The 27058-nt window shown below is 44.4% G+C and overlaps 1 protein-coding gene across 4 annotated transcripts in view; it reads left to right on the forward strand.

Moving 5' to 3' along the window:
* Positions 1–27058, forward strand: part of pitpnm3 (PITPNM family member 3) — a 130983-nt gene that overhangs the window by 26020 nt on the left and 77905 nt on the right. For all 4 annotated transcript variants that reach the window (XM_036961372.1, XM_036961373.1, XM_036961371.1 and 1 more), the window contains exon 3: positions 14652–14759. In XM_036961372.1, coding sequence (XP_036817267.1) covers positions 14652–14759 — 108 coding nt within the window. The remainder of the gene's footprint in view (positions 1–14651; positions 14760–27058) is intronic.

A 27058-nucleotide genomic window follows, 5' to 3' on the forward strand; every position in this document is an offset into this window, starting at 1 on the left:
CTGCAGACCAGTGTCAGGCCTGGATTCGCCAAAGCCAAAGATTCTTCCCAAGATGTTTGGCTAATGAAAACATCCATTGTGATGTAGATGAGAACCTGTGGCCAAATTGACAAGACAGGGTTGATGGGAATATAGTACAGTAATCAATCCTTTGTTTTGCTTTTTACAATAAGCCAGGTGAGGAACACTGCAGTTGACATTTTACTGTAGTTTTTTCCTTTTTTGGAGCTAATTATTTTTGCTTTTATTCAAAGGAACCTATGTTGTGATTTTATTGTATTTCATCAATACATTTCATATTTTGTTCAATGATTCCACTGTGTCTGTAGTATTCTCTCTACTAGTCCTTTTACAGTGATGTATTTACTTGTAGTAGCATAATGAAACATGTATCACATATTTTGTACTACAATATTTAATGATTGTACGAACAACTACACACTGAAACTATCGGTATCTTGTGTGTGGGTGATCTAAATGAATGTTCCTATGGTTTTTTATGATAAATGAGTTATTTGAACCAATGTTTCTGCGAGTGCAAGGTTTCTTTAAAGATATGAATGCACAATGCAATGTTTTGAACATCGGACAGCCTGTTTTACAAGTGATGGGCATTTTGAGTTTTGTGTCTAGAGTTTTGGAAAATTACCACAAGGTTCATAAATGAGTGCCAAAGGGGTTGTAAAAAAGGGTCATTTGAGGGCTGAGGGGATAGGGTGTGTCTTTCAGTGTTTGGACTGCAGCCTGTCTTCCTCTCTCTTGTCCCAGTTCTCCACTGCTGAGAGGAAGTTTTAATGGATGCCAGGGGTTGCAGAAACAAATGTTATTTCTCTGCCCTACGTCACGTTTGTGTTGACTGTGTCAATGGCCTGCTTCTTTATACTGACTTTTCACGTGTGTGTGTGTGTGTGTGTGTGTGTGTGTGTGTGTGTATGTGTGTGCATGTGTCTGTGAAGGCCTATGTGTGTGCAAGTGTGTGTGTGTGTCTGTATGTGTGTGGGTGTATGTGTCTATGTGTGTGCGTGCGTGTGTGTCTGTGTGGTTGTTTGTGTGTGTGTCTATATGTGTGTATGTGTCTATGTGTGTGCGTGTGTGTCTGTGTGGTTGTTTGTGTGTGTGTCTATATATGTGTATGTGTCTATGTGTGTGTGTCACGCCTGCTCCCACTCCCCCTCCCTGGCACTCGAAGGCGCCAAGCTCCCCAGCATTATGCACTCCTGCCACCATCATTACGCACCCCAGACTTCCCCCCGTCACCGCATCAGCGATTATTGGACTCACCTGGACTCAATCACCTCTGTCATTACCTTCCCTATATCTGTCTGGTCCCCCGCTCTGTTCCCTGCCTCAGCATTAATTGTCGTTTGTCGTTGTTTACCCGCGTGCTGTCGTGGAAATGTCCTCTATTTACCAAATCATGGGAGCAAACCACACACACAAGTCAGAGTTAGTTATAAAAGTCCATCTTTAATTATATGAGCTCTATCACAACCCTGTGACTCTCAGATAAATTCAGTGTCTCTCAGTGAATTCTCTGAGAGCCCCTTCCACATTGTAAATGAGGTCCTTTATAGTAAAGACACACACACAGGATAAGACAGCATAGACATAATTCATCGTTCAGCTTTGTCTCCTTTCCCAAACCCCAGAACCATAAACCAATCCTCCAAATCAACAGGCATATGTCAAATTGTCATTTAGATACAACCAACTCTAAATACAACCTCCTGGACAAGCTCACAGAGAGGAGGGTGAGGCTATAGGTTAAGATAGAAACAACATAAGAGGGAGCATAGAATGATTCCAGACACTGCAACCTTCCTTTCCCCACTATGGGAAAGGTAGAGAGTGAAAGATATGTTTACACATGATGACACTTTGACCTCTCCCCTCTCAGCGGCCCAGGCAACTTAGTTTTGACATAGAACAGATAACTGCAACCTCACCACAGAATTACACAAAAATACCATTCTGATGAGAATTAACTTACACATATTTGATGAATATAAAACATCTTACCTATGTTACCAACAAATTCTGAATCTTCCCTAACAGTGCTGACGCTGTTTCTGTTCTGTTACCTGTCTGTTCCTGAATAAATGTTGACTCCCCGTACCTGCTTCTCAAAATCCGGCGTCAGTCGTTGTGTGTGTGTGTGTAACTGTGTGTGTGTCTATGTGTGTGTGTGTGTGTGTGTGTGTGTGTGTGTGTGTGTGTGTGTTATCACCTAAGTGGTGTGAATGCACCCTGAGTAATTAAACACAATTCACTGTCAAACCGTGAACAAATCTGACTGACGCTAATTAATAGTGCACTGGAGTATTCAGCTTGTGTGCATGCACACATACCCGTTTGTACACACCCACACACACATTTCCACACATATTTGGTTGTCACGTATGAGACATGTGCTGTGCATCCCTTATCACTGTGCGGTGCCACAGAGCAGAACTGTCTGAGAAATATATTCCATCTGACTGGCAGAGTCACTAGGGTAAGGATCCCATGTGGCCTATAAAGTGGAACAGATTTACCCTGGCACCCCCATATCGCTCCCGCTCACTTTTTCTCACTACAGCATGAAATACCCATGCTTAGAGGGATGTTTAATTACTGCATAACATTGAGAGTAAACAATGGGAAGAGGGAAGGCAAAGGCTCTATTTGCAAAATGGCAGCAGGTAAAATGGACCAATATCTATTTTGCAGCAATTTTTTCTCTTATTATTATGGGGGGGGGGGGGGGGGGGGGGGGGGGTTGTCTCCATGGGAAGCATAATAATGGGGTTTGAACAAAGCTCCACAACAAAACAGACAAGCTTACACTGCATTATTCAAATGTCTTGTACCGCATTGTGTTGTGTCCCTTTCCCTCTGCAAACAGAATGGAGTTTGAAGTTATTGCAGTTGGAGAATGAACTGGTAACTCTCAACTACCTGCATGTTTCCACATCAATCTTTCATGAGTTCTCATTCATATATAATGAGGCGTTTCTGGCCCACCACACAACAGGGGATTTAAATTAAAAGTCCAGATGTTAGCGCCCGCCGTCAGCTGAATTGGGGAAAGTGCCAGCCAGTTGTTCTCTGAGGCTTTTCATCTCTGGATGTCATTATACTGTAGTCTTTTGATTGGTCTGTGCTTTGCAGCATTGCGGCTCACCAATCGCACCTCATCCCGTAGTCTTTGATTGATGCATAATATTGGAATAGCTTTGTGGCCGCCCGCCTGTTGTTTTTAAAGCATTAAAGTGTGATGGGAAAAACCTTGGAGAAACCTTTCAAGCTTATATAAAAGCTTCCCTACCTCAATCAATGAAAAAAATATAACCCCTTACGCACAAAAATTGTTGTGTTCATAACAGCATTATCAGTGTAGTATATTCATGAAAATATCAAGAGGGAGAGAGGATGAAGTTGTTTTTGGGTGATTGATAATAATGCCCTCTTGGGAATAAGATCTGTAAAAAATAAACCACAGCAAGCTAATAAAATGGTGGTAAAATATCCTGAGATTTGAAGAGATGGGCTTGCTCTTAACAGGAGGGATGGATGGCTCTAAAAGTTATATTCGTAGGAGCATGTAATTAAGTAATGTCAGGACAACTTGTTTTCTCCTGAAATAATAATACTTTTAGGGAGAGGGAGAGAGAGAGCGAGAGAGAGATGAATTAAGAGGGAGAGGGGAAGGGAGTAAGAGAGACAGAGAGAGAGAGAGAGATGAATTAAGAGGGAGAGGGGAAGGGAGTAAGAGAGACAGAGAGAGAGAGAGAGAGAGATGAATTAAGAGGGAGAGGGGAAGGGAGTAAGAGAGACAGAGAGAGAGAGAGAGAGAGATGGGGAAGGTAATGTTTGAGAGAGAAATGAAGACGGAGGGAAAGACTAAGACAGAGAGAGAGACACAGAGAGAGAGAGATGGAGATGATAACGTTTGAGAGAGAAATGAAGAGGGAGTGAGTGAGTAAGAGATAGAGAGAGAGTGGGGGTGTACTGTATTATACCACTAAAGCCATCACGATGAGCTCCTGGGAGTTAGGATGATTTCAGGATGACTAATGCCGTCACCCACACCATAAAGCTCCAGACCAGTAAAACCACAAGAACGTATTAAACTGTCACAAATATCCAGTGGTGGAAAAGTACCCAATTGTCAGACTTGAGTAAAAGTAAAGTTACCTTAATAGAGAATGACTTCAGTAAAAGTGAAAATCACCCAGTAAAATACTACTTGAGTAAAAGTCTAAAAGTATTTGGTTTTAACTGTACTGAAGTATCAAAAGTATAAGTACGAATAATAAAAGATTACTTATATTAAGCAAACCAGACGGCAAAATGTTCTTGTTTTTTTAATTTACGGATAGCCAGGGGCACACTCCAATACTTAGATATAATTTACAAACAAAGGATTTGTGTTTAGTGAGTCTGCCAAATCAGTGGCAGTAGGGATGACCAGGGATGTTCTCTTGATAAGTGTGCAAATTTGACAATTTTCTTTCCTGCTAAGCATTTCAAAATGTAACGAGTACTTTTGGGTGTCAGGGAAAATCTATGGAGTAAAAGTACATAATTTTCTTTAGGAATGTAGTAAAGTAAAAGTTGTGAAAATATAAATAGTAAAGTAAAGTACAGATATCCCCAAAAACTACTTTTAAGTAGCTCTTAAAAGTATTTTTACTGTCCTCCCGGGTGGCGCAGAGCTAGCTGTGCCACCAGAGACTCTGGGTTCGAGCCCAGGCTCTGTCGCAGCCAGCCGCAACCGGGAGGTCCATGGGGTGACGCACAATTGGCCTAGCATCGTCCGGGTTAGGGAGGGTTTGGCCGGTAGGGATATCCTTGCCTCATCGCGCACTAGCGCCTCCTGTGGCGAGCCGGGTGCAGTGCGCGCTAACCAGGTCACCAGGGGCACGGTGTTTCCTCCGACACATTGGTGCGGCTGGCTTCCGGGTTGGATGCGCGCTGTGTTAAGAAGCAGTGCGGCTTGGTTGGGTTGTGTTAAGAAGCCGTGCGGCTTGGTTGGGTTGTGAATCGGAGGACGCATGGCTTTGGACCTTCGTCTCTCCCGAGCCCGTACGGGAGCGATGAGACAAGATAGTGGCTACTAAAACAATTGGATACCATGAAATTGGGGAGAAAAGGGGGTAAAATTAAAATAAAAACATTTAAAGTATTTTTTACTTAAGTACTTTACCCACTGAATATACTGATGTACTAAAGAGATGACCCATTCACTATTCACTTCTGGAGGTGTTTGGCTGCACCTTAGAGACTGTGTTCATCTGTGTTCATCTGGATTTCATATCATTATTTCCATTCTCCCTAGTGGTAAATTTACGCAAGCTGGCTCCACCAAGGTCCTCTAAGAATATTTATGATAGCCTCTAGAAAAGTGAAATAATCATACTCTGTTGGATAGAAAAGCTACCTCAGATCTAGAGGTTTCAGACTGAATGAGGAGGTCCAATTGTGTCTGATTACAATGGTTTAAAGCCCCCAACTCTGGACCTCAAAGCCAGTTCCACTGCATTTTTCATTGTTCTCCTCTAATCAGGGACTGATTTAGACCTGCGACACCAGATGTGTGCAATTAATTATCAGGTAGAACAGAAAACCAGCAGGCTCCGGACCTCATAGGGTAAGAGTTGAATACCCCTGGTCTAAAGTATGGCTACAGAGCATCTCAAATGGCCCCCTATTCCCTGAGTAGTACACCACTTTTGACCAGAGCCTTATGGGCAGTCAGTGTTAGAGTGCAGGTGGGATTGCTTCCTAAGTGATTTAAGACGTTGTCTTCCGTCAGAAAGCATGACGTCTCCATCTGAGGGACGAGCTTCATGCAGGAGAGACGCCACCTGATTAGAAAACAATGGTGGCAGAGATCGACACACAAAATCATCAAGACAAACAAATATACTCCAGGAGTCACTGCCGTGGGTTGGTCAAATGACAAATTTATTTTTTATTTTTATTTCACCTTTATTTAACCAGGTAGGCTAGTTGAGAACAAGTTCTCATTTGCAACTGCGACCTGGCCAAGATAAAGCATAGCAGTATGAGCAGACAACACAGAGTTACACATGGAGTAAACAATTAACAAGTCAATAACACAGTAGAAAACAAAGGGGGAGTCTATATACAATGTGTGCAAAAGGCATGAGGTAGGCGAATAATTACAATTTTGCAGATTAACACTGGAGTGATAAATGATCAGATGGTCATGTACAGGTAGAGATATTGGTGTGCAAAAGAGCAGAAAAATAAATAAATAAAAACAGTATGGGGATGAGGTAGGTGAAAATGGGTGGGCTATTTACCAATAGACTATGTACAGCTGCAGCGATCGGTTAGCTGCCCAGATAGCAGATGTTTGAAGTTGGTGAGGGAGATAAAAGTCTCCAACTTCAGCGATTTTTGCAATTCGTTCCAGTCACAGGCAGCAGAGTACTGGAACGAAAGGCGGCCAAATGAGGTGTTGGCTTTAGGGATGATCAGTGAGATACACCTGCTGGAGCGCGTGCTACGGATGGGTGTTGCCATCGTGACCAGTGAGCTGAGATAAGGCGGAGCTTTACCTAGCATGGACTTGTAGATGACCTGGAGCCAGTGGGTCTGGCGACGAATATGTAGCGAGGGCCAGCCGACTAGAGCATACAAGTCGCAGTGGTAGGTGGTATAAGGTGCTTTAGTGACAAAACGGATGGCACTGTGATAGACTGCATCCAGTTTGCTGAGTAGAGTGTTGGAAGCCATTTTGTAGATGACATCGCCGAAGTCGAGGATCGGTAGGATAGTCAGTTTTACTAGGGTAAGCTTGGCGGCGTGAGTGAAGGAGGCTTTGTTGCGGAATAGAAAGCCGACTCTTGATTTGATTTTCGATTGGAGATGTTTGATATGAGTCTGGAAGGAGAGTTTGCAGTCTAGCCAGACACCTAGGTACTTATAGATGTCCACATATTCTAGGTCGGAACCATCCAGGGTGGTGATGCTAGGCGGGGATGCGGGTGCAGGCAGCGATCGGTTGAAAAGCATGCATTTGGTTTTACTAGCGTTTAAGAGCAGTCGGAGGCCACGGAAGGAGTGTTGTATGGCATTGAAGCTTGTTTGGAGGTTAGATAGCACAGTGTCCAATGACGGGCCGAAAGTATATAGAATGGTGTCGTCTGCGTAGAGGTGGATCAGGGAATCGCCCGCAGCAAGAGCAACATCATTGATGTATACAGAGAAAAGAGTCGGCCCGAGAATTGAACCCTGTGGCACCCCCATAGAGACTGCCAGAGGACCGGACAGCATGCCCTCCGATTTGACACACTGAACTCTGTCTGCAAAGTAATTGGTGAACCAGGCAAGGCAGTCATCCGAAAAACCGAGGCTACTGAGTCTGCCGATAAGAATATGGTGATTGACAGAGTCGAAAGCCTTGGCAAGGTCGATGAAGACGGCTGCACAGTACTGTCTTTTATCGATGGCGGTTATGATATCGTTTAGTACCTTGAGTGTGGCTGAGGTGCACCCGTGACCGGCTCGGAAACCAGATTGCACAGCGGAGAAGGTACAGTGGGATTCGAGATGGTCAGTGACCTGTTTGTTGACTTGGCTTTCGAAGACCTTAGATAGGCAGGGCAGGATGGATATAGGTCTGTAACAGTTTGGGTCCAGGGTGTCTCCCCCTTTGAAGAGGGGGATGACTGCGGCAGCTTTCCAATCCTTGGGGATCTCAGACGATATGAAAGAGAGGTTGAACAGGCTGGTAATAGGGGTTGCGACAATGGTGGCGGATAGTTTCAGAAATAGAGGGTCCAGATTGTCAAGCCCAGCTGATTTGTACGGGTCCAGGTTTTGCAGCTCTTTCAGAACATCTGCTATCTGGATTTGGGTAAAGGAGAACCTGGAGAGGCTTGGGCGAGGAGCAGCGGGGGGGGCGGGGCTGTTGGCCGAGGTTGAAGTAGCCAGGCGGAAGGCATGGCCAGCCGTTGAGAAATGCTCATTGAAGTTTTCGATAATCATGGATTTATCGGTGGTGACCGTGTTACCTAGCCTCAGTGCAGTGGGCAGCTGGGAGGAGGTGCTCTTGTTCTCCATTGACTTCACAGTGTCCCAGAACTTTTTGGAGTTGGAGCTACAGGATGCAAACTTCTGCCTGAAGAAGCTGGCCTTAGCTTTCCTGACTGATTGCGTGTATTGGTTCCGGACTTCCCTGAACAGTTGCATATCACGGGGACTATTCAATGAAAATGCCCTGTTGCTGAGGCTGTTCTCATTAGTATTGTCATGGCCTCACAAATGACAGCTATTAGAGGGTCACTGGTAGTATTGGAGAAAGGAAATGGAAATATTAATATGACAGCTTCCATTCTAGTGAGAGCTGGAGCTCACTGGAGTGCGTTGTATATTCTCAGTGGTCTGTGTTGTCTTTGACCAACCCACGGCAGTGACTACTGGGTCAGAAGGCGACACATTGTGTCTGTCTGTGTGACAGTGTGACGGTATCACAGCTCTGTGACGGCTGTGACTGACTGAATGCTGTCTGTTGACGGTGTTGACGGTGTTGACTGAATCACAGTGTTTACTCACCTTCCCAGACAGACAGAGCTGATCAAGACCTCTATAACATAATATGTTTGTCTTGAAGATTTGGTGTGTCCATCTCTGCCACCATTGTTTTCTAGTCAGGTGGCGTCTCTCCTGCATGGCGCTTGTCCCTCAGATGGAGACGTCATGCTTTCTGACGGAAGACAACGTCTCTGCCACAGTGTCCTCAGACGAGGCTGCTCAACTGAGAGAAGATTGGAATGCGATTGGAAGGGGTAGATTTAGTAATAATTTTTCAAGAGCACTATATTTTCTAGTTGGCTCGATATCTGCAGTGCAAGATGTATCACTATCTGAGTAGATCTGAGTATATATAGTGCCCCTGATGACAGCAAACAAATGCAAGTTCATATATTTATATTATTCATGGTGTATGAATCAGTTTTAGTCTAGGTTTATTAACTTATCTGTCGTTTTGCCTGGATTCAATTAACTGAGTATTCTCACTGTAGCACAGCGTTGACTAATTCTCATTCCATTTCCTTTTTATATGATCATGCAGTTTGATAGGACCTAGCATGAATATGAATAGAAACAATGTGTTAGAGTATGTCAAGCCCTAGTTAAATAAAGGTTACACAATCAAGACCGTGTCAATCAACTTGTCCTTCATTTGGTATGCCTTCAATAAGATGTGGACTCTCCCAGGTAATGCTTTGCCTTTGCCTGGCTGTGTCTGCCACTGTTGTGACTTAGCATGCTGTTCATGCTCACTAGGTCTCAGCTCATCCCTTTAATGTATCTTAAGGAATCAACAAAGGTTTAGAGGCTCTGTGCTTGGCTCTCAGCATTATGGAGATGGATGGAGTAATAGACTTCGCTTTGATAGATAGAGAGATGCACCTTTTCCACCCTTTGCACACCAGACAGCTTCCATCTTCATACAACCCCCCCCCCCCCCCCCCCCTCCTTTTACCAATGACTCTGTATATTTCACAAGCCATCAGCTGTATCCACCAGAGTGAGGAAAATCTCCCATCGTTCTGAGTGAGTGCTCTCCATTCCAGGCGGACCATGCAGGAAAGCCTATGCCAGCTCAACTGTCACCATGCTTATTGACGTGTGGTGTTGACAAATGTATTCTGCGTTAATCCTGATTTGTTATCTGATTACATGCATTTGAATAATGAGTTGAATTTGTCAGACTGGGCCTAATACAGATCATATTTACTGTTGGGTTTAAGCCGCTCCCCTGATTTAAATTGGTAATAAACGGCTGCTGGAGACAGATTGCTTTTCCCATTATCGTAGGTTACCACTGCAGCCACTCATTGTAGACCCATTACTAATGTATTACCATGGCACTGTACTCAAACACTTCTTGTACTTTGAAATGAATGTGGCTGCATTTTGTCGGAATATATTGTAACAGCACTAGTGATGGGAGGCTTGGGCTTTCAGAATGTATCTTGCTGCATTTACTTGACATTTAAATACAGCCAACAGACACCATGCCACTGGTTTTCCATGTAATTGTTTGTTGTCACTTGACCCATGCTGGTAGTGACTTACTGGAGTCATACACTGCTGAAAATGGAAAACAAGCGTAAGCAAGCCAGCCCAGTGCTGCACTGAGGCTCACACTCCCTGATTGGAACATTCTATTTAAAACTCCTTACCTACCTCAGATGTTGTTTACACATTTACCTGGTTGTGCAGTGTAACCTGCTATTAGTGAGGGCAGCAATTTGGTCTCATGTATTTAGAGCCAACAACAGGGAAAGAGGTTTTTCAGCCTACATAGTGATTTGGCTGACTGTCTCTTCAATTCCAATCTTTCACGTCTCCTATCTCTCTCCTGCTTGACAAGCATGCTTTGAAAGTGGGATAAAAAATGTGAATTGTGGATGTCACATAGATGTGCCCTGAGTGGACACGGTGCCATCTGTAGAAAGATGTGTTTTTTAGCAGGATCCATTCCTCATGTATACTAATCAGAAATATAAATGCAACATGTTTCATGAGCTGAAATAAAAGATCCCACAAATTGTCCAAAAAGCTTATTTCTCTCAAATTTTGTGAACAAATTTGTTTACATCCCTGTTAGTGAGCATTTCTCCTTTGCCAAGATAATCCATCCACCTGACAGGTGTGGCATATCAAGATGCTGATTAAACAGCTTGATCATTACACAGGTGCACCTTGTGCTGGGGACAATAAAAGACCATTCTAAAATGTGCAGTTCTGTCACACAACACATTACCACAGATGACTCAGGTTTATAGGGAGCGTGCATTTGGCATGCTGACTGCAGGAATGTCCACCAAAGATGTTGCCAGAGAATGTAAAGTCCATTTCTCTACCGTATGTCGCTTCCAAGGTTGTTGTCGAGAATTTTTCAGTACGTCCAACCTGCCTAGGACCTCAACAAACCCGGCTCCTTCACCTGCGGGATTGTCTGAGACCAGTCAACCGGACAGCTCATGAAACTGAAGAGTATTTCTGTCTGTAATAAAGCCCTTTTGTAGGGAAAAACTCATTCTGATTGGCTGGGCCTTGCTCCCCAGTCGGGGGGCCTATGTCCTGCCAAGCCCACCCATGGCTGCGCCCCTGCCCACATTCATGTGAAAGTCATAGATTAGGGCCTAATAAAAAAAATATTGACTGATTTCCTTCTATGAACTGTAACTCAGTAATATCGTTGAAGTTGTTGCATGTTGGGTTTATATTTTTCTTTGTTGCGCCAGGCTTGGTCACAGCAGGTGTAGGCTAAGACCGTTTTTGCAATGTTTTAAACAGATGAATACTTTTGCAATGTCTTACAGTCTTTGTCTTGTAAACAGTGTGCTGTGTTCTCCGCACTTTCTTTTGTGCTGCAAATACTCACTTGACATTGAGGAATTAGTTGTGTTGTGGATGTAAAGGAGAGTAGCTACGGTTTGTTTGTTGAATTGAGCCTGTGTGAGTCACTGTTCTAGGTCTTTTTAGTTGGTTAGCGACTTAAATTAATGTCTGTCTCTTCCTTTCCCTTCTACCTATTTATCATCTCTTGCTCCCCAAACATCTGCTCCTCTATTCATGCCAGTGGGCTACTTTCGTTCCTCCTATATGCTATCCATCTTCCACAGCCTGTATAATGTCATGTCCTGATCGACTCTAGCTCTACTTTTACACCCGTATTCAATTATACTTGCAAATCAAAGTTATGCAATGACCATTATCATATGCTGTAGCTAGGCTACAGTGGACATTGTTGTGCTGTCCTGCTTAGAACCATGATGATGTTGTTGACGTAGTGATTATTGTTATCCAGAGTTGACATCCGTTCTAGCTGTATACCTCCTGCTCTATACAATCAGTGCCTTCCTTCTCTCCCTCGCTCTCCGCACTGTCAGGTTGTTGGACGATCCTGCATCCCTCCTACTCTCTTCTTTCTCATCTAGGGCTGTCAGTTACAGGGCAATCGCATCCTTCATTCATTCCTTCCCTCTCTGAATCTGAATGAGATGCTGCTTTATTTTGGCTTTCCTTCTGATCCTCTTGGCACTGGGCGGTGGAGGTTTTTATTTAGTCTGTGTTAGTTGGTTCTGGCTGCTTGTATATTTGATCTGTTTGCATAGCTAAAATCTTCCTTCCTCTGCTCGGAGTGCCAGGCTTTCTGTTGTGTTCCTCTCTCTACTTTAAGCATGTTTCACACCTCACAGGCGTTGTGTTCTTCCATTGTGTCTGTAAGTTGCCCTCATCAGTGCTGCTCTCTGGGAGATGAGTCAGTGCATTCTCAGTGCTTGGTTAAAACCTGCACGCTTCCCTGCCTCAACACATTTTGTGAATTTTTGCATGTGTTGTGTGTGTTAGCATCAACAGAAACAGACAGAGAAAGAGAAGGAAGATAAAGGGCTATAGAGACAGACAGTGACCAGTAGGCCTGTCAGTGTGATCAGAGTGGACAGGCCTGGCAGAACAGTGTCAAAGCCACTGAGATGCCAGGCATGTGTGGGTGTGAGAGAAATAGAGAAAGAGAGCGAGAGAGAGAGAGAGAGAGAGAGAGAGAGAGAGAGAGAGAGCAGTGTATTGGACATTGTGTGTCACTGTCTTTACGAGCCGGTCCATCAACAACTACCATCTGACCATGGTACTGTGACTGCAGCAGCCCAGAACAACCATCACAGCAGACAACCCCTCTGACCATGGTATTGTGACTGCACCATCCCAGCAGACAACCCCTCTGACCATGGTACTGTGACTGCAGCAGCCCAGAACAACCATCCCAGCAGACAACCACTCTGACCATGGTACTGTGACTGCAGCAGCCCAGCAGACAACCCCTCTGACCATGGTACTGTGACTGCAGCAGCCCAGAACAACCATCCCAGCAGACAACCACTCTGACCATGGTACTGTGACTGCAGCAGCCCAGAACAACCATCACAGCAGACAACCACTCTGACCATGGTACTGTGACTGCAGCAGCCCAGAACAACCATCACAGCAGACAACCCCTCTGACCATGATACTGTGACTGCAGCAGCCCAGAACAACCATCCCAGCAGACAACCACTCTGACCATGGTACTGTGACTGCAGCAGCCCAGAACAACCATCACAGCAGACAACCACTCTGACCATGGTACTGTGACTGCAGCAGCCCAGAACAACTATCACAGCAGACAACCCCTCTGACCATGGCTCATGCTCATCATTTGCACATCACGCTGTCACTTCAACTGTGCTCTGATGATGGTCCAATGGGAGTCTGAGTATCCTCTGATTGGTAGTTACATGCCATGTGTCACTGATGTAGTCTCTTTCCACAGCTGCTGTGTCTGGTTTTGGCTAAACTAGGGGAAATGTAGCAAAGGACAGAAATAAACTGTATGGAAATGACTGTATTGACAGAACCAAATATAGATTTTTGTTTGTGGCATCCAGCCACTTTAACCCGATCTTTGTGTGTCTATGTTCTGAGATTCTAACCTCTGTCCCTGTATGTGTGTGTGTGTGTGTGTGCCCAGTGTCCCTGTGTCTGTTCCTGCATCTGTCTGGATTTCCCCTCTCCTCTGTGTTAACCAACCAGATAATCTGGTCAGTTCTCTACATCAACTACAGTATGTGATTGGGTTCTATAATAATGTAATGGTGGGCGGCAGGTAGCTGCGTTGCGCCAATAACCTGGTTCGTATCCCCGAGCCGACTAGGTGAAAAGTCTGTCGATGTGCCCTTGAGTAAGGCACTTAACACTAATTGCTCCTGTGCGTCGCTCTGGATACGAACGTCTGCTAAATGACTAAAATGTCATGTAAATGTAAATCCTCTTCCCTGTGTGTCTGTGTCCCCCAACATACAGATTGTAACCCTCCTCTCTGTGTGTCTGTGTCCCCCAACAGACAGATTGTAACCCTCCTCCCTGTGTGTCTGTGTCCCCCAACATACAGATTGTAACCCTCCTCCCTGTGTGTCTGTGTCCCCCAACAGACAGATTGTAACCCTCCTCCCTATGTGTCTGTGTCCCCCAACATACAGATTGTAACCCTCCTCCCTGTGTGTCTGTGTCCCCCAACAGACAGATTGTAACCCTCCTCCCTGTGTGTCTGTGACCCCAACAGACAGATTGTAACCCTCCTCCCTGTGTGTCTGTGTCCCCCAACATACAGATTGTAACCCTCCTCTCTGTGTGTCTGTGTCCCCCAACAGACAGATTGTAACCCTCCTCTCTGTGTGTCTGTGTCCCCCAACAGACAGATTGTAACCCTCCTCCCTGTGTGTCTGTGTCCCCCAACATACAGATTGTAACCCTCCTCTCTGTGTGTCTGTGTCCCCCAACAGACAGATTGTAACCCTCCTCCCTGTGTGTCTGTGTCCCCCAACAGACAGATTGTAACCCTCCTCCCTGTGTGTCTGTGTCCCCCAACATACAGATTGTAACCCTCCTCCCTGTGTGTCTGTGTCCCCCAACATACAGATTGTAACCCTCCTCCCTGTGTGTCTGTGTCCCCCAACATACAGATTGTAACCCTCCTCCCTGTGTGTCTGTCCCCCAACATACAGATTGTAACCCTCCTCCCTGTGTGTCTGTGTCCCCCAACATACAGATTGTAACCCTCCTCCCTGTGTGTCTGTTTGTCCTAGCAGATGTGCTGGAGGGGAAGAGTGCCATCCTCCTGGGGATGAGCCAGTGGAACTCCAACGACCTGGTGGAGCAGATCGAGACCCTGGGACACATGGACCAATCACAAGGCATGTTACATACAGGGTACCCTGGGACACATGGACCAATCACAAGATATGTTACAGACAGGGTACACTGGGACACTTGGGCCAATCACAAGGTACGTTACACACAGGGTACCCTGAGACACATGGACCAATCACAAGGTACGTTACACACAGGATACACTGGGACTCATGGACCAATCACAATTGATGTTACACACAAGGTACACTGTCACAAGGTACGTTACACACAGGGTACCCTGGGACACATAGACCAATCACGGGGTATGTTACACACAGGATACACTGGGACTCATGGACCAATCACAAGGTACGTTACACACAGTGTACCCTGGGGGCATGAGAGGGCTCTAATGCCCTCTGAACATCTGTTCAGTTCTCTCCACCTCCTACTGCAGTACTGTGGTGCTGCTTGCTCACAAACAAAAACACACAAGCTGACGCATCTATTCACAATGTTTAGTGCAGTTAAACAAAGAATTTCACACAACAAATCACAAATGAGACCTTTGATCCATCAAAATTCAAACAACTTCAAACATCCATTTATGTGTTTATATGTTTCGTCAGTTTGATGATGCCCTGCTGCATGTATTGATTTGTAAACTCTTTGTTCTTGTCGGAATAAGTCTACAGGAAGGCAATGAGTCACTATAGTGAAAATGTGATTTTTCCTCATTATCGGTCATAACAATCACTCAATAAATAAATCAAATGTATTGCAACAGGTCAGTACCTCAGGAGTAAATGTCAGTTGACTTTTCATAGTTGAGCATTCAGAGGTTGAGACAGCAGGTGCGGTAGAGAGAGAGAGAGAGACCGTCGAAAACAGCACGTCCGGTGAACAGGTCAGGCTTCCCTAGACACATGCAGAACAGTTGAAACTGGAAAAGCAGCAAGACCAGGTGGACTGGGGACAGCCAGGAATCATCAGTAGTAGTCCTGAGGCATGGTCCTAGGACTCAGGTCCTCTGGGAGGGGAGGGAGAGAGAGAATTAGAGGGAGCATACTTAAATTCACACAGGACACCAGATATAACAGACGGACCCTAGCCCCCTGGCACATAGACTTTCGCTGCATAGATAATGGAGGCTGAGATGGGGGAGGGGGGAAACCAGGCAGGATATAACCACACCCATTTTGCCAAAGCACAGCCTCCAAACCACTAGAGAGTCAACAGACCACCAACTTACTGAATATAACCCACAAAGATCTCCTCCACACGAGGGGGTGCAAAACCGGACAGGAAGATCACATCAGTGACTCAACCCACTAAATGACACACCCCTCCTAGGGATGGCATAGTAGAGCACTAGAAAGCCAGTGACTCAGCCCCTGTAATAGGGTTAGAGACAGAGAATCCCAGTGGAGAGAGGGGAGTCGGCCAGGCAGAGACAGCAAGGGAGGTTCGTCCACCCAGTGCCTTGCCATTCACCTTCGCACCCCTGGGCCAGACTATACTCAATCATAGGACCTACTCAAGTGATCAGTCTTCAGTAAGGAATTAAAGGTTGAGACCGAGTCTGCGTCTCTCACATGGGTAGGCAGACCATTCCATAAAAATGTAGCTCTATAGGAGAAAGCCCCGCCTCCAGCTGTTTGCTTAGAAATTCTAGGAGCAAAAGGAGGTCTGCATCTTGTGACCGTAGCGTACGTGTAGGTATGTACGGCACGACCATATCGATTTCTCTATTTACTTTGTTCTTCTGGTTTATTTTTCTTTTCTGATTTACTTATTTTTCATTTTAATCTCAGTGCTCTGATTTGCAAACCCCAGCGATTTATCTGGTCTTAAGTAACTCCCTCTCTCTTGGTTATTTTTTGGTCTTTGAAGATTGAAAGGGCTTTTTCCAGAGGCAGATACATGCATGCCTAGTGGAAGCAGCTACTGTAATAGCTCCTCTGAAAATCCCCTCTCTCCATCACTCTACTTCCCTTTATTCAGACTGACTATGTTTGACATCAACTGTATTTCATCTTAAATCACATTAATGAAATATTGGTTAGTGTTAAATGTCATTGAATGTGTTTTTCAAATGTAAATAAAGAAATGAAACCTTGATCTGATACAGACAAGTGATGTGACTAATTAGCTACTTCACTGTACTGCAGACTCATGCAAATGACTGTATTTAATGTAGATTCATGTTTTATTTTGTCTCAGTGCACAGGTAGACATTTTGACAACATTTTGACTGAACCAAGAGCCGTGTTATACTTCAGAAATCCCACAGCCTTGATCGTGAGACACATCAATGGCAGAAATACAGCACAATGCTTTGTTAGTTCAGGGAGGACAGTGTTTTTTTTATATTAAAGAGTTGCACAGATTAGAGACTGTGCAACAACAACAGCAGCTCACATCAGATAACTCACTGAGCCACACAGTTACTCAGCCCTGTCTCTAGTCTGAGGCCGCATCCGATATGGCACCCTATTCCCTATGCATTACAAAGGAAATAGGGTGGTTTTTGAGACACAGCTTGAGTGTTTACCCCAACAGCCAATGTAAAACCAGCTGAACTTCTCTATTGGACAAGACAATGCGGAATTAAGAACAAGGGGTCTTAAGCAGGCCTGACAGAGTGGTGAAGAAGCAATCACTGGGCCATGCATCATGCCTGCTCCCTCTCTTTCTCCCATGCCACCCTATAGAAATCACCTCCTTTCTGTCTGGCCACAGTCCCTGTGCCCACTTCTCTTGCCAAAATATACACATCAAACATCTCCAAACCATGAGGAGGGATGAGGGTTATCAACGTGAACTCTTTAGGGATTGTTTTTTCCAGAAAAATAGAGGCATTCTTATGCTTTCTGAGAGTTTTTTCGAGACATACACTGTAGAACCATCACCAATACTATTTACATCACATTAACGAAACATGATAAATCAAAGGATATGAATCTTGTCAGCACTTAGACCTGACATTAGTGAGCGAGCTTTGAAGTCTGACGAAGGATCAAAGTCAGATAGTCCACATTTACAGACATTGCAATCTCTTGGTTTTCTCTTCTCTAAGGCTTCACTGAGAAACCATTAATTGCCAGCTCAAGGTTTACTGATTGATCTCTGACTGTATTGTACTTAGAGAACATTTCTTGGCTGGCTAAAACATCATCAAATGCAACACCAGGCAGGAAAACATATCTTTCCTTTTTTTTATTTTCCATATCCAAATCTGTCCATATCTACAGCAGTGTGATACAGTAGCTTATCAGGTAAGGATCATGCATGAGGTCCTACAGATTGAAGTAGATAGTTTTAATTGCTGGGTTTCTGGGGTCTGAGCGATGGTGATGGAATGCCCAAATGTAGAGATGAAAGACCTTAATTTAATTATGTTCAGACAAACACTGTTATAAAAAAGTGGGTGTGAAATGTCACTGGTTCTACTTATGGCACTGTACTGTAGTGATCTGTACAGCACCAGAGTGGCCTCATGGTTAGGTCATTCTAGAATGGAACCCATCTCGGCTATTCCATTACAAAAGCTGTTTGAAAGGTTACTGTACATTCTGCAGTATTGTAGTACTGCAGGTAATCTATTGTACCAACATCCAATTTTCATCCTCCATGATTTGACAAACAACATGCCTTTGTTCATGTACTGGACGGTGGGCTGCGTCCCAAAATTGCACCCTATTACCTATAAAGTGCAGTACCTTTAACCAGGGCCCATGATAGGAAAGCAACAGGTGCTGTCATAGCCATCAATGGCTGTACAGTAATGGCTGTAACCACTCCATGTAATTATCCCTGTGATATTGTGTTACACACTCAGCCCCCTTAGTGAATTTGATGGCTGGTCCTTCACGACTTATAATTGACGCTAATTGAATAGTTTTTTAGGCTAATTGTGTGTTGGGTAGAACTATGTGTGTTTGCATGGTAGGGACTCCAGACAATCACAGCTTGCAAAGGGAAACCAGCCATGTCGCGGTCACCGACGTCTTGCTCCCGGACAGGCAAAACACCTTCTTCGCTCGCTTTGAGGATAAGACGTAGGCCGCTCCTGAAGACTGTGAGCTCTCGTTCTCCGTGGCCGACGTGAGTAAGACATTTAAGCATGTTAACCCTCACAAGGCTGCCGGCCCAGACAGCATCCCTAGCCACGTCCTCAGAGCATGCGCAGACCAGCTGGCTGTAGTGTTTACGGACATATTCAATCTCTCCTTATCCCAGTCTGCTGTCCCCACTTGCTTCAAGATGTCAAACATTATTCCTGTACCCAGTAAAAGCGAAGGTAACTTAACTAATTGACTGTCGCCCCATAGCACTCACTTCTGTCATCATGAAGTGCTTGGAGAGGCTAGTTAAGGATCGTATCACCTCCACCTTACCCGACACCCTAGACCCACTGCAATTTGCATACCGCCGCAATAGATCCACGGATGATGCAATCGCCATCACACTGCACACAGACCTATCCCATCTGGACAAGAAGAATACATTGAATAGAACTCAGCATTCAACACCATAGTACCCTCCCAGTTCACCATTAAGCTCAGGACCCTGGGTCTGAACCACGCCCTGTGCAAGTGGGTCTTGGACTTCCTGATGGGCTACTAGGCTGTGAAGATAGGCAACAACACCTCCAGTACGCTGATCCTCAACATGGGGGTTCCACAAGGGTGTATGCTCAGCCCCCTCCTATACTCACTGTTCACCCATGACTGCGTGGCCACGCACGCCTCCAACTCAATCATCAAGTTTGTAGATGACACAACAGTGGTAGGCCTGATTACCAACAACGGCGAGACAGCCTACAGTGAAGAGACGAGGGCCCTGGCGAAGTGGTGCCAGGAAAATAACCTCTCCCTCATTGTCAACAAAATGAAGGAACTGATCGTGGACTTCAGGAGACAGCAGAGGGATCACCCCCAATCCACATCGACGGGCCGCAGTGGAAAAGGTGAAAAGCTTCAAGTTCCTCGACGTATACATCACTGACAATCTGAAAGGATCCACCCACACAGACCGTGTGTGAAGAAGGTGCAACAGGAGGTTGAAGAAATTCAGCTTGGCCCCTAAGACCTTCACAGACTTTTACAGATGCATTCTGTTGGGCTGTATCACCACCTGGTACGACAACTGCACCATCCCCAAATGCAGGGCTCTCCAGAGGGTAGTGCAGTCTGCCCAACGCATCACCGGGGGCACACTGCATGCCCTCCAGGACATCTACAGCACCCAGTGTCACAGGAAGGCCAAGAAGATCATTAAGGGATCAACCCTGCCACCTGAGCCACTGCCTGTTCATCCTGCTATCACCCAGAAGGCAAGGTTAGTACAGGTGCATCAAATCTGGGACCGAGAGACTGAAAAACAGCTTCCATCTCAAGGCCATCAGACTGTTAAATAGCCATCACTAGCTGGCCTCCATCCAGTACCCAGCCCTGAACTTAGTCACTGTCACTAGCCGGCTACCACCCAGTTACTCAACCCTGCACCTTAGAGGCTACTGCCCTATATACATGGACATGGAACACTGGTCACTTTAATAATGGAACACTGAACTATTTTATAATGGAACACTGGTCACTTTAATAATGTTTACGTACTGTTTTACCCATTTCATATGTTTTTATTTTTTATTTATTTATTTATTTCACCTTTATTTAACCAGGTAGGCTAGTTGAGAACAAGTTCTCATTTACAACTGCGACCTGGCCAAGATAAAGCATAGCAGTGTGAACAGACAACAGCACAGAGTTACACATGGAGTAAACAATAAACAAGTCAATAACACAGTAGAAAAAAAGAGTCTACATACATTGTGTGCAAAAGGCATGAGGAGGTAGGCGAATAATTACAATTTATCAGATTTACACTGGAGTGATAAATTATCAGATGAACATGTGCAAGTAGAGATACTGGTGTGCAAAAGAGCAGAAAAGTAAATAAATAAAAACATATATATACTGTATTCTAGTCAAGTCCATCCTATTCAACTATTATTGTGCATGTACTATTCTATCCTACATATTCTACATATACTACATATTCTATTCACATACTGTCCATAATGTCTATACATCCCATCAAATATATACAGTACCAGTCAAAAGTTTGGACACACCTACTCATTCAAAGGTTTTTCTTTATTTTTACTATTTTCTACATTGTAGAATAATAGTGAAGAGATTAAAAGTATGAAATAACACATATGGAATCATGTAATAACCACAAAAGTGTAAAACAAATCAAAATCAAAATATATTTTAGATTCTTCAAATTAGCCACCCTTTGCCTTGATGACAGCTTTGCACACTCGTGGCATTCTCTCAACCAGCTTCATGAGGTAATCACCTAGAATGCATTTCAATTAACAGGTGTGCCTTGTTAAAAGTTAATTTGTGGAATTTCTTTCCTTCTTAACGTGTTTGAGACAATCAGTTGTGTTGTGACTAGGTAGGGTTGGTATACAGAGGATAGCCCTATTTGGTAAAAGACCAGTCCATATAAGCAAATAAGCAAAGAGAAACAACAGTCCATCATTACTTTAAGACACGAAGGTCAGTCATTCCGGAAAATGACAAAAACTTTGAAAGTTTCTTCAACTGGCTCTCATGAGGACCACCACAGGAAAGGAAGACCCAGAGTTACCTCTGCTGCAGAGAATAAGTTCATTAGAGTTACCAGCCTCAGAAATTGGCAATTAATTGCACCACAGGTTACAGCCCAAAATAAATGCTTCACAGAATTCAAGTAACAGACACATTTCAGACACATCTCAACATCAACTGTTCAGAGGAGACTGCGTGAATCAGGCCATGGTCGAATTTCTGCAAAGAAAACACTACTAAAGGACACCAATAATGAGAAGAGACTTGCTTGGGCCAAGAAACACAAGCAATGGACATTAGACCGGTGGAAATCTGTCCCTTGGTCTGAGGAGTACAAATGTGCGATTTTTGGTTCCAACCGCCGTGTCGTTGTGAGACGCAGAGTAGGTGAACGGATGATCTCCGCATGTGTGGTTCCCACCGTGAAGCATGGAGGAGGAGGTGTGATGGTGTCTGGGTGCTTTGCTGGTTACACTGTCTGTGATATATTTAGAATTCAAGGCACACTTAACCAGCATGGCTACCACAGCATTCTGCAGCGATACGCCATCCCATCTGGTTTGCACTTAGTGGGACTGTCATTTGTTTTTCAACAGGACAATGACCCAAAACACACCTCCAGGCTATTTGACCAAGAAGGAGAGTGTGGAGTGCTGCATCATTTGGAGTGCTGCACCATTTTTCCAACAATTGTTTACAGTCAGATTATTTCACTTATAATTCACTGTATCACAATTACACTGGGTCAGAAGTTTACATACACTAAGTTGACTGTGCCTTTAAACAGATTGGAAAATTCCAGAAAATGATGTCATGACTTTAGAAGTTTCTGACAGGCTAATTAACATCATCTGACTCAATTGGAGGTGTACCTGTGGATGTATTTCAAGGACTACCTTCAAACTGAGTGCCTCTTTGCTTGACATCATGGGAAAATCTAAAGAAATCAGCGAAGAGCTCATAAAAAAATTGTAGACCTCCACAAGTCTGGTTCATCCCTGGGAGCAATTTCCAAACGCTTGAAGGTACCCCCATCTGTACAAACAACAGCAAGTATAAACACCATGGGACCATGCAGCCGTCATACCGCTCAGGAAGGAGACGCGTTCTGTCTCCTAGAGATGAACGTTCTTTGGTGTGAAAAGCGCAAATCGGTTTGTAACTGCACATGGGGACAAAGATCGCACTTTTTGGAGAAATGTCCTCTGGTCTGATGAAACAATAATATAACTCTTTGGCCATAATGACCATCATTATGTTTGGAGGAAAAGGGGGAGGCTTTTAAGCTGAAGAACACCATCCCAAACGTGAAGCATGGGGGTGGCAGCATCATGTTATGGGGGTGCTTTGCTGCAGGAGGGACTGGTGCACTTCACAAAATATATCATGATGAAGGAAAATGATGTGGATATATTGAAGCAACATCTCAAGACATCAGTCAGGAAGTTGAGCTTGGTCACAAATTGGACTTCCAAATGGACAATGACCCCAAGAAAATTTCCAAAGTTGTGGCAAAATGGCTTAAGGACAACAAAGTCAAGGTATTGGAGTGGCCATCACAAAGTTCTGACCTCAGTCCTATAGAACATTTGTGGGCAGAATTGAAAAAGTGTCGAGTAAGTAGGCCAACAAACCTGACTCAGTTACACCAGCTCTGTCAGGAGGAATTGGCCAAAATTCACACAACTTATTGTTGGAAGCTTGTGGATATCTACCTGAAACATTTGGCCCAAGTTAAACAATTTAAAGGCAATGCTACCAAATACTAATTGAGTGTATGTCAAATTCTGACCCACTGGGAATGTGATGAAAGAAATAAAAGCTGAAATAAATCATTCTCTCTACTATTATTCTGACATTTTACATTCTTAAAATAAAGTGGTGATCCTAACTGACCTAAGACAGGGCATTTTTTACTAGGATTAAATGTCAGGAATTGTGGAAAAACTGAGTTTAAATGTATTTGGTTAAGGTGTATGTACACTTCCGACTTCAACTGTGAACCTTCACCTCAGTCTGATGTCCTGAGTGATTTTCATCAATGATCTCTCTGTACTTTGCTCTGTTCATCTTTCCCTCAATCCTGACTAGTCTCCCAGTCCCTGCTGCTGAAAAACATCCCCACAGCATGAACAATTTAATACATTTTAGAATGTGGAAAAAGTTAAGGGGTCTGAATACTTTCACGGAAGCTCGCACCACTCTACATAGGACCATTCAAGATCCTGAGTCACATCAAACCTATCGTCTCCAGCTTCCCAGGTATGAGGGTCTGTCCATCCTTCCATGTCCTCCGTCTCAAGCTGGTAAGGACTGGTCCCTTCTCTCCCCCCACACCTGCCCCTCCATACCCCTCGACTTGTCGATGGTCGCCCGGCCTACACTCTCCGGCATCTGTTGGAGGCTCGTCGGGTCCGAGGCACCCTGCAGTACCTGGTGGACTGGGAGGGTTACGGCACCAAGGAGCGGACTTGGGTGCCTGCCTGGGACATTCTGGATCCGGGATTCGTTTGGACCTTCAACCAACTATGTGAAGGTTCCACCTGTCACCAGAGGGCAGCTGAGACCGTCCTAGAGACATTAACGACACTCGGGTGTGTCCTATTTACTCATTTTGATTTCCCTGTTAAAAGACGTGTGTTTGCTGTTGTCCTTTGCTGAAGCTTGAATTATGTGCCGCGTGCGTTTGTCTCCTGAGTGAGTTTCCGCGACTTAGTGTTTTTTCCCCCCTGTGTTACTGTGATCCTTCCGTTACCGTTAAAGTATTATGTTTATCGTTAACTGCTGATTCCTCGTCTGGTCTCTTCTCTGCACCTGGATCCAACCTCACCATGTCACACCCTGTAGGTAGCTGCTCTCTCTAGTCCTACAGCCTGTAGGTATCTGCTCTCTCTAGCCCTGTCTACTACAGCTAGCTACTCTCTCTAGTCCTACCTACAACCTGTAGCTAACTCCTCTCAGACATGCACACAGAGGGAATAGTATCTTCCCCCTCCTCATCTATATTCACCCCATTGCCTCATTCACGCCCCCAGCCAGCCAAGTCATTTTTTATACGCTGCTAGCCTAGCAGGCACAGTCTCCCTCACAAGCTAATTCCCATTTAATTACTTTTTTCCATCTTTGCCTTATTGCAATTTCCTTCTTTAAACAGGAAATCCCCAAAGCATGGGAGCTGGGGAGACAAGGACCTTCTCTGTCTGGAATAATAAAAGGGTGTCAAAAAAGAAAGGCAGAGCAGAGATAATGATAACAAGCGATAGAGTCTATGAAGGAGACAGCTATAGCCGAAACTGTCTGGACTATTGGACTGCCTATACATACATACTATACATCTCTCTGTTGGGATGGCGTGTTTGTTGATAACACTCTCCTGTGTGTGTGTGTGTGTGTGTGTGTGTGTGTGTGTGTGTGTGGTGTGTGTGTGTAAGTGTGTGTGTGTGTGGGGGGGAGTTATCTGCATGTGTGTGAGTGTGTGTAGCTGTGGATGTGTGTATGTCTGACAGAATGTGTTGTGGGAAATACAGTGCCTTGCGAAAGTATTCGGCCCCCTTGAACTTTGCGACCTTTTGCCACATTTCAGCCTTCAAACATAAAGATATAAAACTGTATTTTTTGTGAAGAATCAACAACAAGTGGGACACAATCATGAAGTGGAACGACATTTATTGGATATTTCAAACTTTTTTAACAAATCAAAAACTGAAAAATTGGGCGTGCAAAATTATTCAGCCCCTTTACTTTCAGTACAGCAAACTCTCTCCAGAAGTTCAGTGAGGATCTCTGAATGATCCAATGTTGACCTAAATGACTAATGATGATAAATACAATCCACCTGTGTGTAATCAAGTCTCCGTATAAATGCACCTGCACTGTGATAGTCTCAGAGGTCCGTTAAAAGCGCAGAGAGCATCATGAAGAACAAGGAACACACCAGGCAGGTCCGAGATACTGTTGTGAAGAAGTTTAAAGCCGGATTTGGATACAACAATATTTCCCAAGCTTTAAACATCCCAAGGAGCACTGTGCAAGCGATAATATTGAAATGGAAGGAGTATCAGACCACTGCAAATCTACCAAGACCTGGCCGTCCCTCTAAACTTTCAGCTCATACAAGGAGAAGACTGATCAGAGATGCAGCCAAGAGGCCCATGATCACTCTGGATGAACTGCAGAGATCTACAGCTGAGGTGGGAGACTCTGTCCATAGGACAACAATCAGTCGTATATTGCACAAATCTGGCCTTTATGGAAGAGTGGCAAGAAGAAAGCCATTTCTTAAAGATATCCATAAAAAGTGTTGTTTAAAGTTTGTCACAAGCCACCTGGGAGTCACAACAAACATGTGGAAGAAGGTGCTCTGGTCAGATGAAACCAAAATTGAACTTTTTGGCAACAATGCAAAACGTTATGTTTGGCGTAAAAGCAACACAGCTGAACACACCATCCCCACTGTCAAACATGGTGGTTGCAGCATCATGGTTTGGTCCTGCTTTTCTTCAGCAGGGACAGGGAAGATGGTTAAAATTGATGGGAAGATGGATGGAGCCAAATACAGGACCATTCTGGAAGAAAACCTGATGGAGTCTGCAAAAGACCTGAGACTGGGACGGAGATTTGTCTTCCAACAAGACAATGATCCAAAACATAAAGCAAAATCTACAATGGAATGGTTAAAAATAAACATATCCAGGTGTTAGAATGACCAAGTCAAAGTCCAGATCTGAATCCAATCGAGAATCTGTGGAAAGAATTGAAAACTGCTGTTCACAAATGCTCTCCATCCAACCTCACTGAGCTCGAGCTGTTTTGCAAGGAGGAATGGGAAAAAATTTCAGTCTCTCGATGTGCAAAACTGATAGAGACATACCCCAAGCGACTTACAGCTGTAATCGCAGCAAAAGGTGGCGCTACAAAGTATTAACTTAAGGGGGCTGAATAATTTTGCATGCCCAATTTTTCAGTTTTTGATTTGTTAAAAAAGTTTGAAATATCCAATAAATGTCGTTCCACTTCATGATTGTGTCCCACTTGTTGTTGATTCTTCACAAAAAAATACAGTTTTATATATTTATGTTTGAAGCCTGAAATGTGGCAAAAGGTCGCAAAGTTCAAGGGGGCCGAATACTTTCGCAAGGCACTGTACATTGTGAAAGCAATGTGAGCAGATAATCACACCTAAACAACACTTATGTTGTCGTTCAGCTCCAGGTAAAGGAACAGGATATGAAATATACATTTCAATTGCAGTTAGACGTGACTGGTGCTGGTTAACAGCTTTATGGCCGGTTATAGATTGTTATAGATGTTTACTGTTGATTTAAATATGGGCCTGCATGTTGCTTTAAATATGTAGCAACAGTGTGAGTGTAAAGTCACAGTAGAAGCGGGCAACTATTCCCTACGTAGTGCACTACATTTGACCAGAGCCCTATGGGATGCAGCCTGAGACTCAGCGTCTCTCATCCTCTGCACTGAGGGACACATAACAGATAGGTCTGCCCACAGAGCAGCAGCAGCAGCACATGGGTAGGAAGCAGCTGTGGCAATCAGGGACACAGATTGGGGTGGGAATGTGTGTGTTCACAGCTCTAAATAGGCATATGATTGTGCTTTGCTGTGTATGTGGGTGGATGCGAGTGTGCATTCTTGTGTGTGTGCGTGCCCATGCTCCAGACACTTGTCCATCTGTGCTTGTGCGTAATGTACACTCACCGGACAGTGTATTAGGTACA

The sequence above is a fragment of the Oncorhynchus mykiss genome, chromosome 24 (genome assembly GCF_013265735.2).
Source record: "Oncorhynchus mykiss isolate Arlee chromosome 24, USDA_OmykA_1.1, whole genome shotgun sequence".
NCBI lineage: Eukaryota > Metazoa > Chordata > Actinopteri > Salmoniformes > Salmonidae > Oncorhynchus > Oncorhynchus mykiss.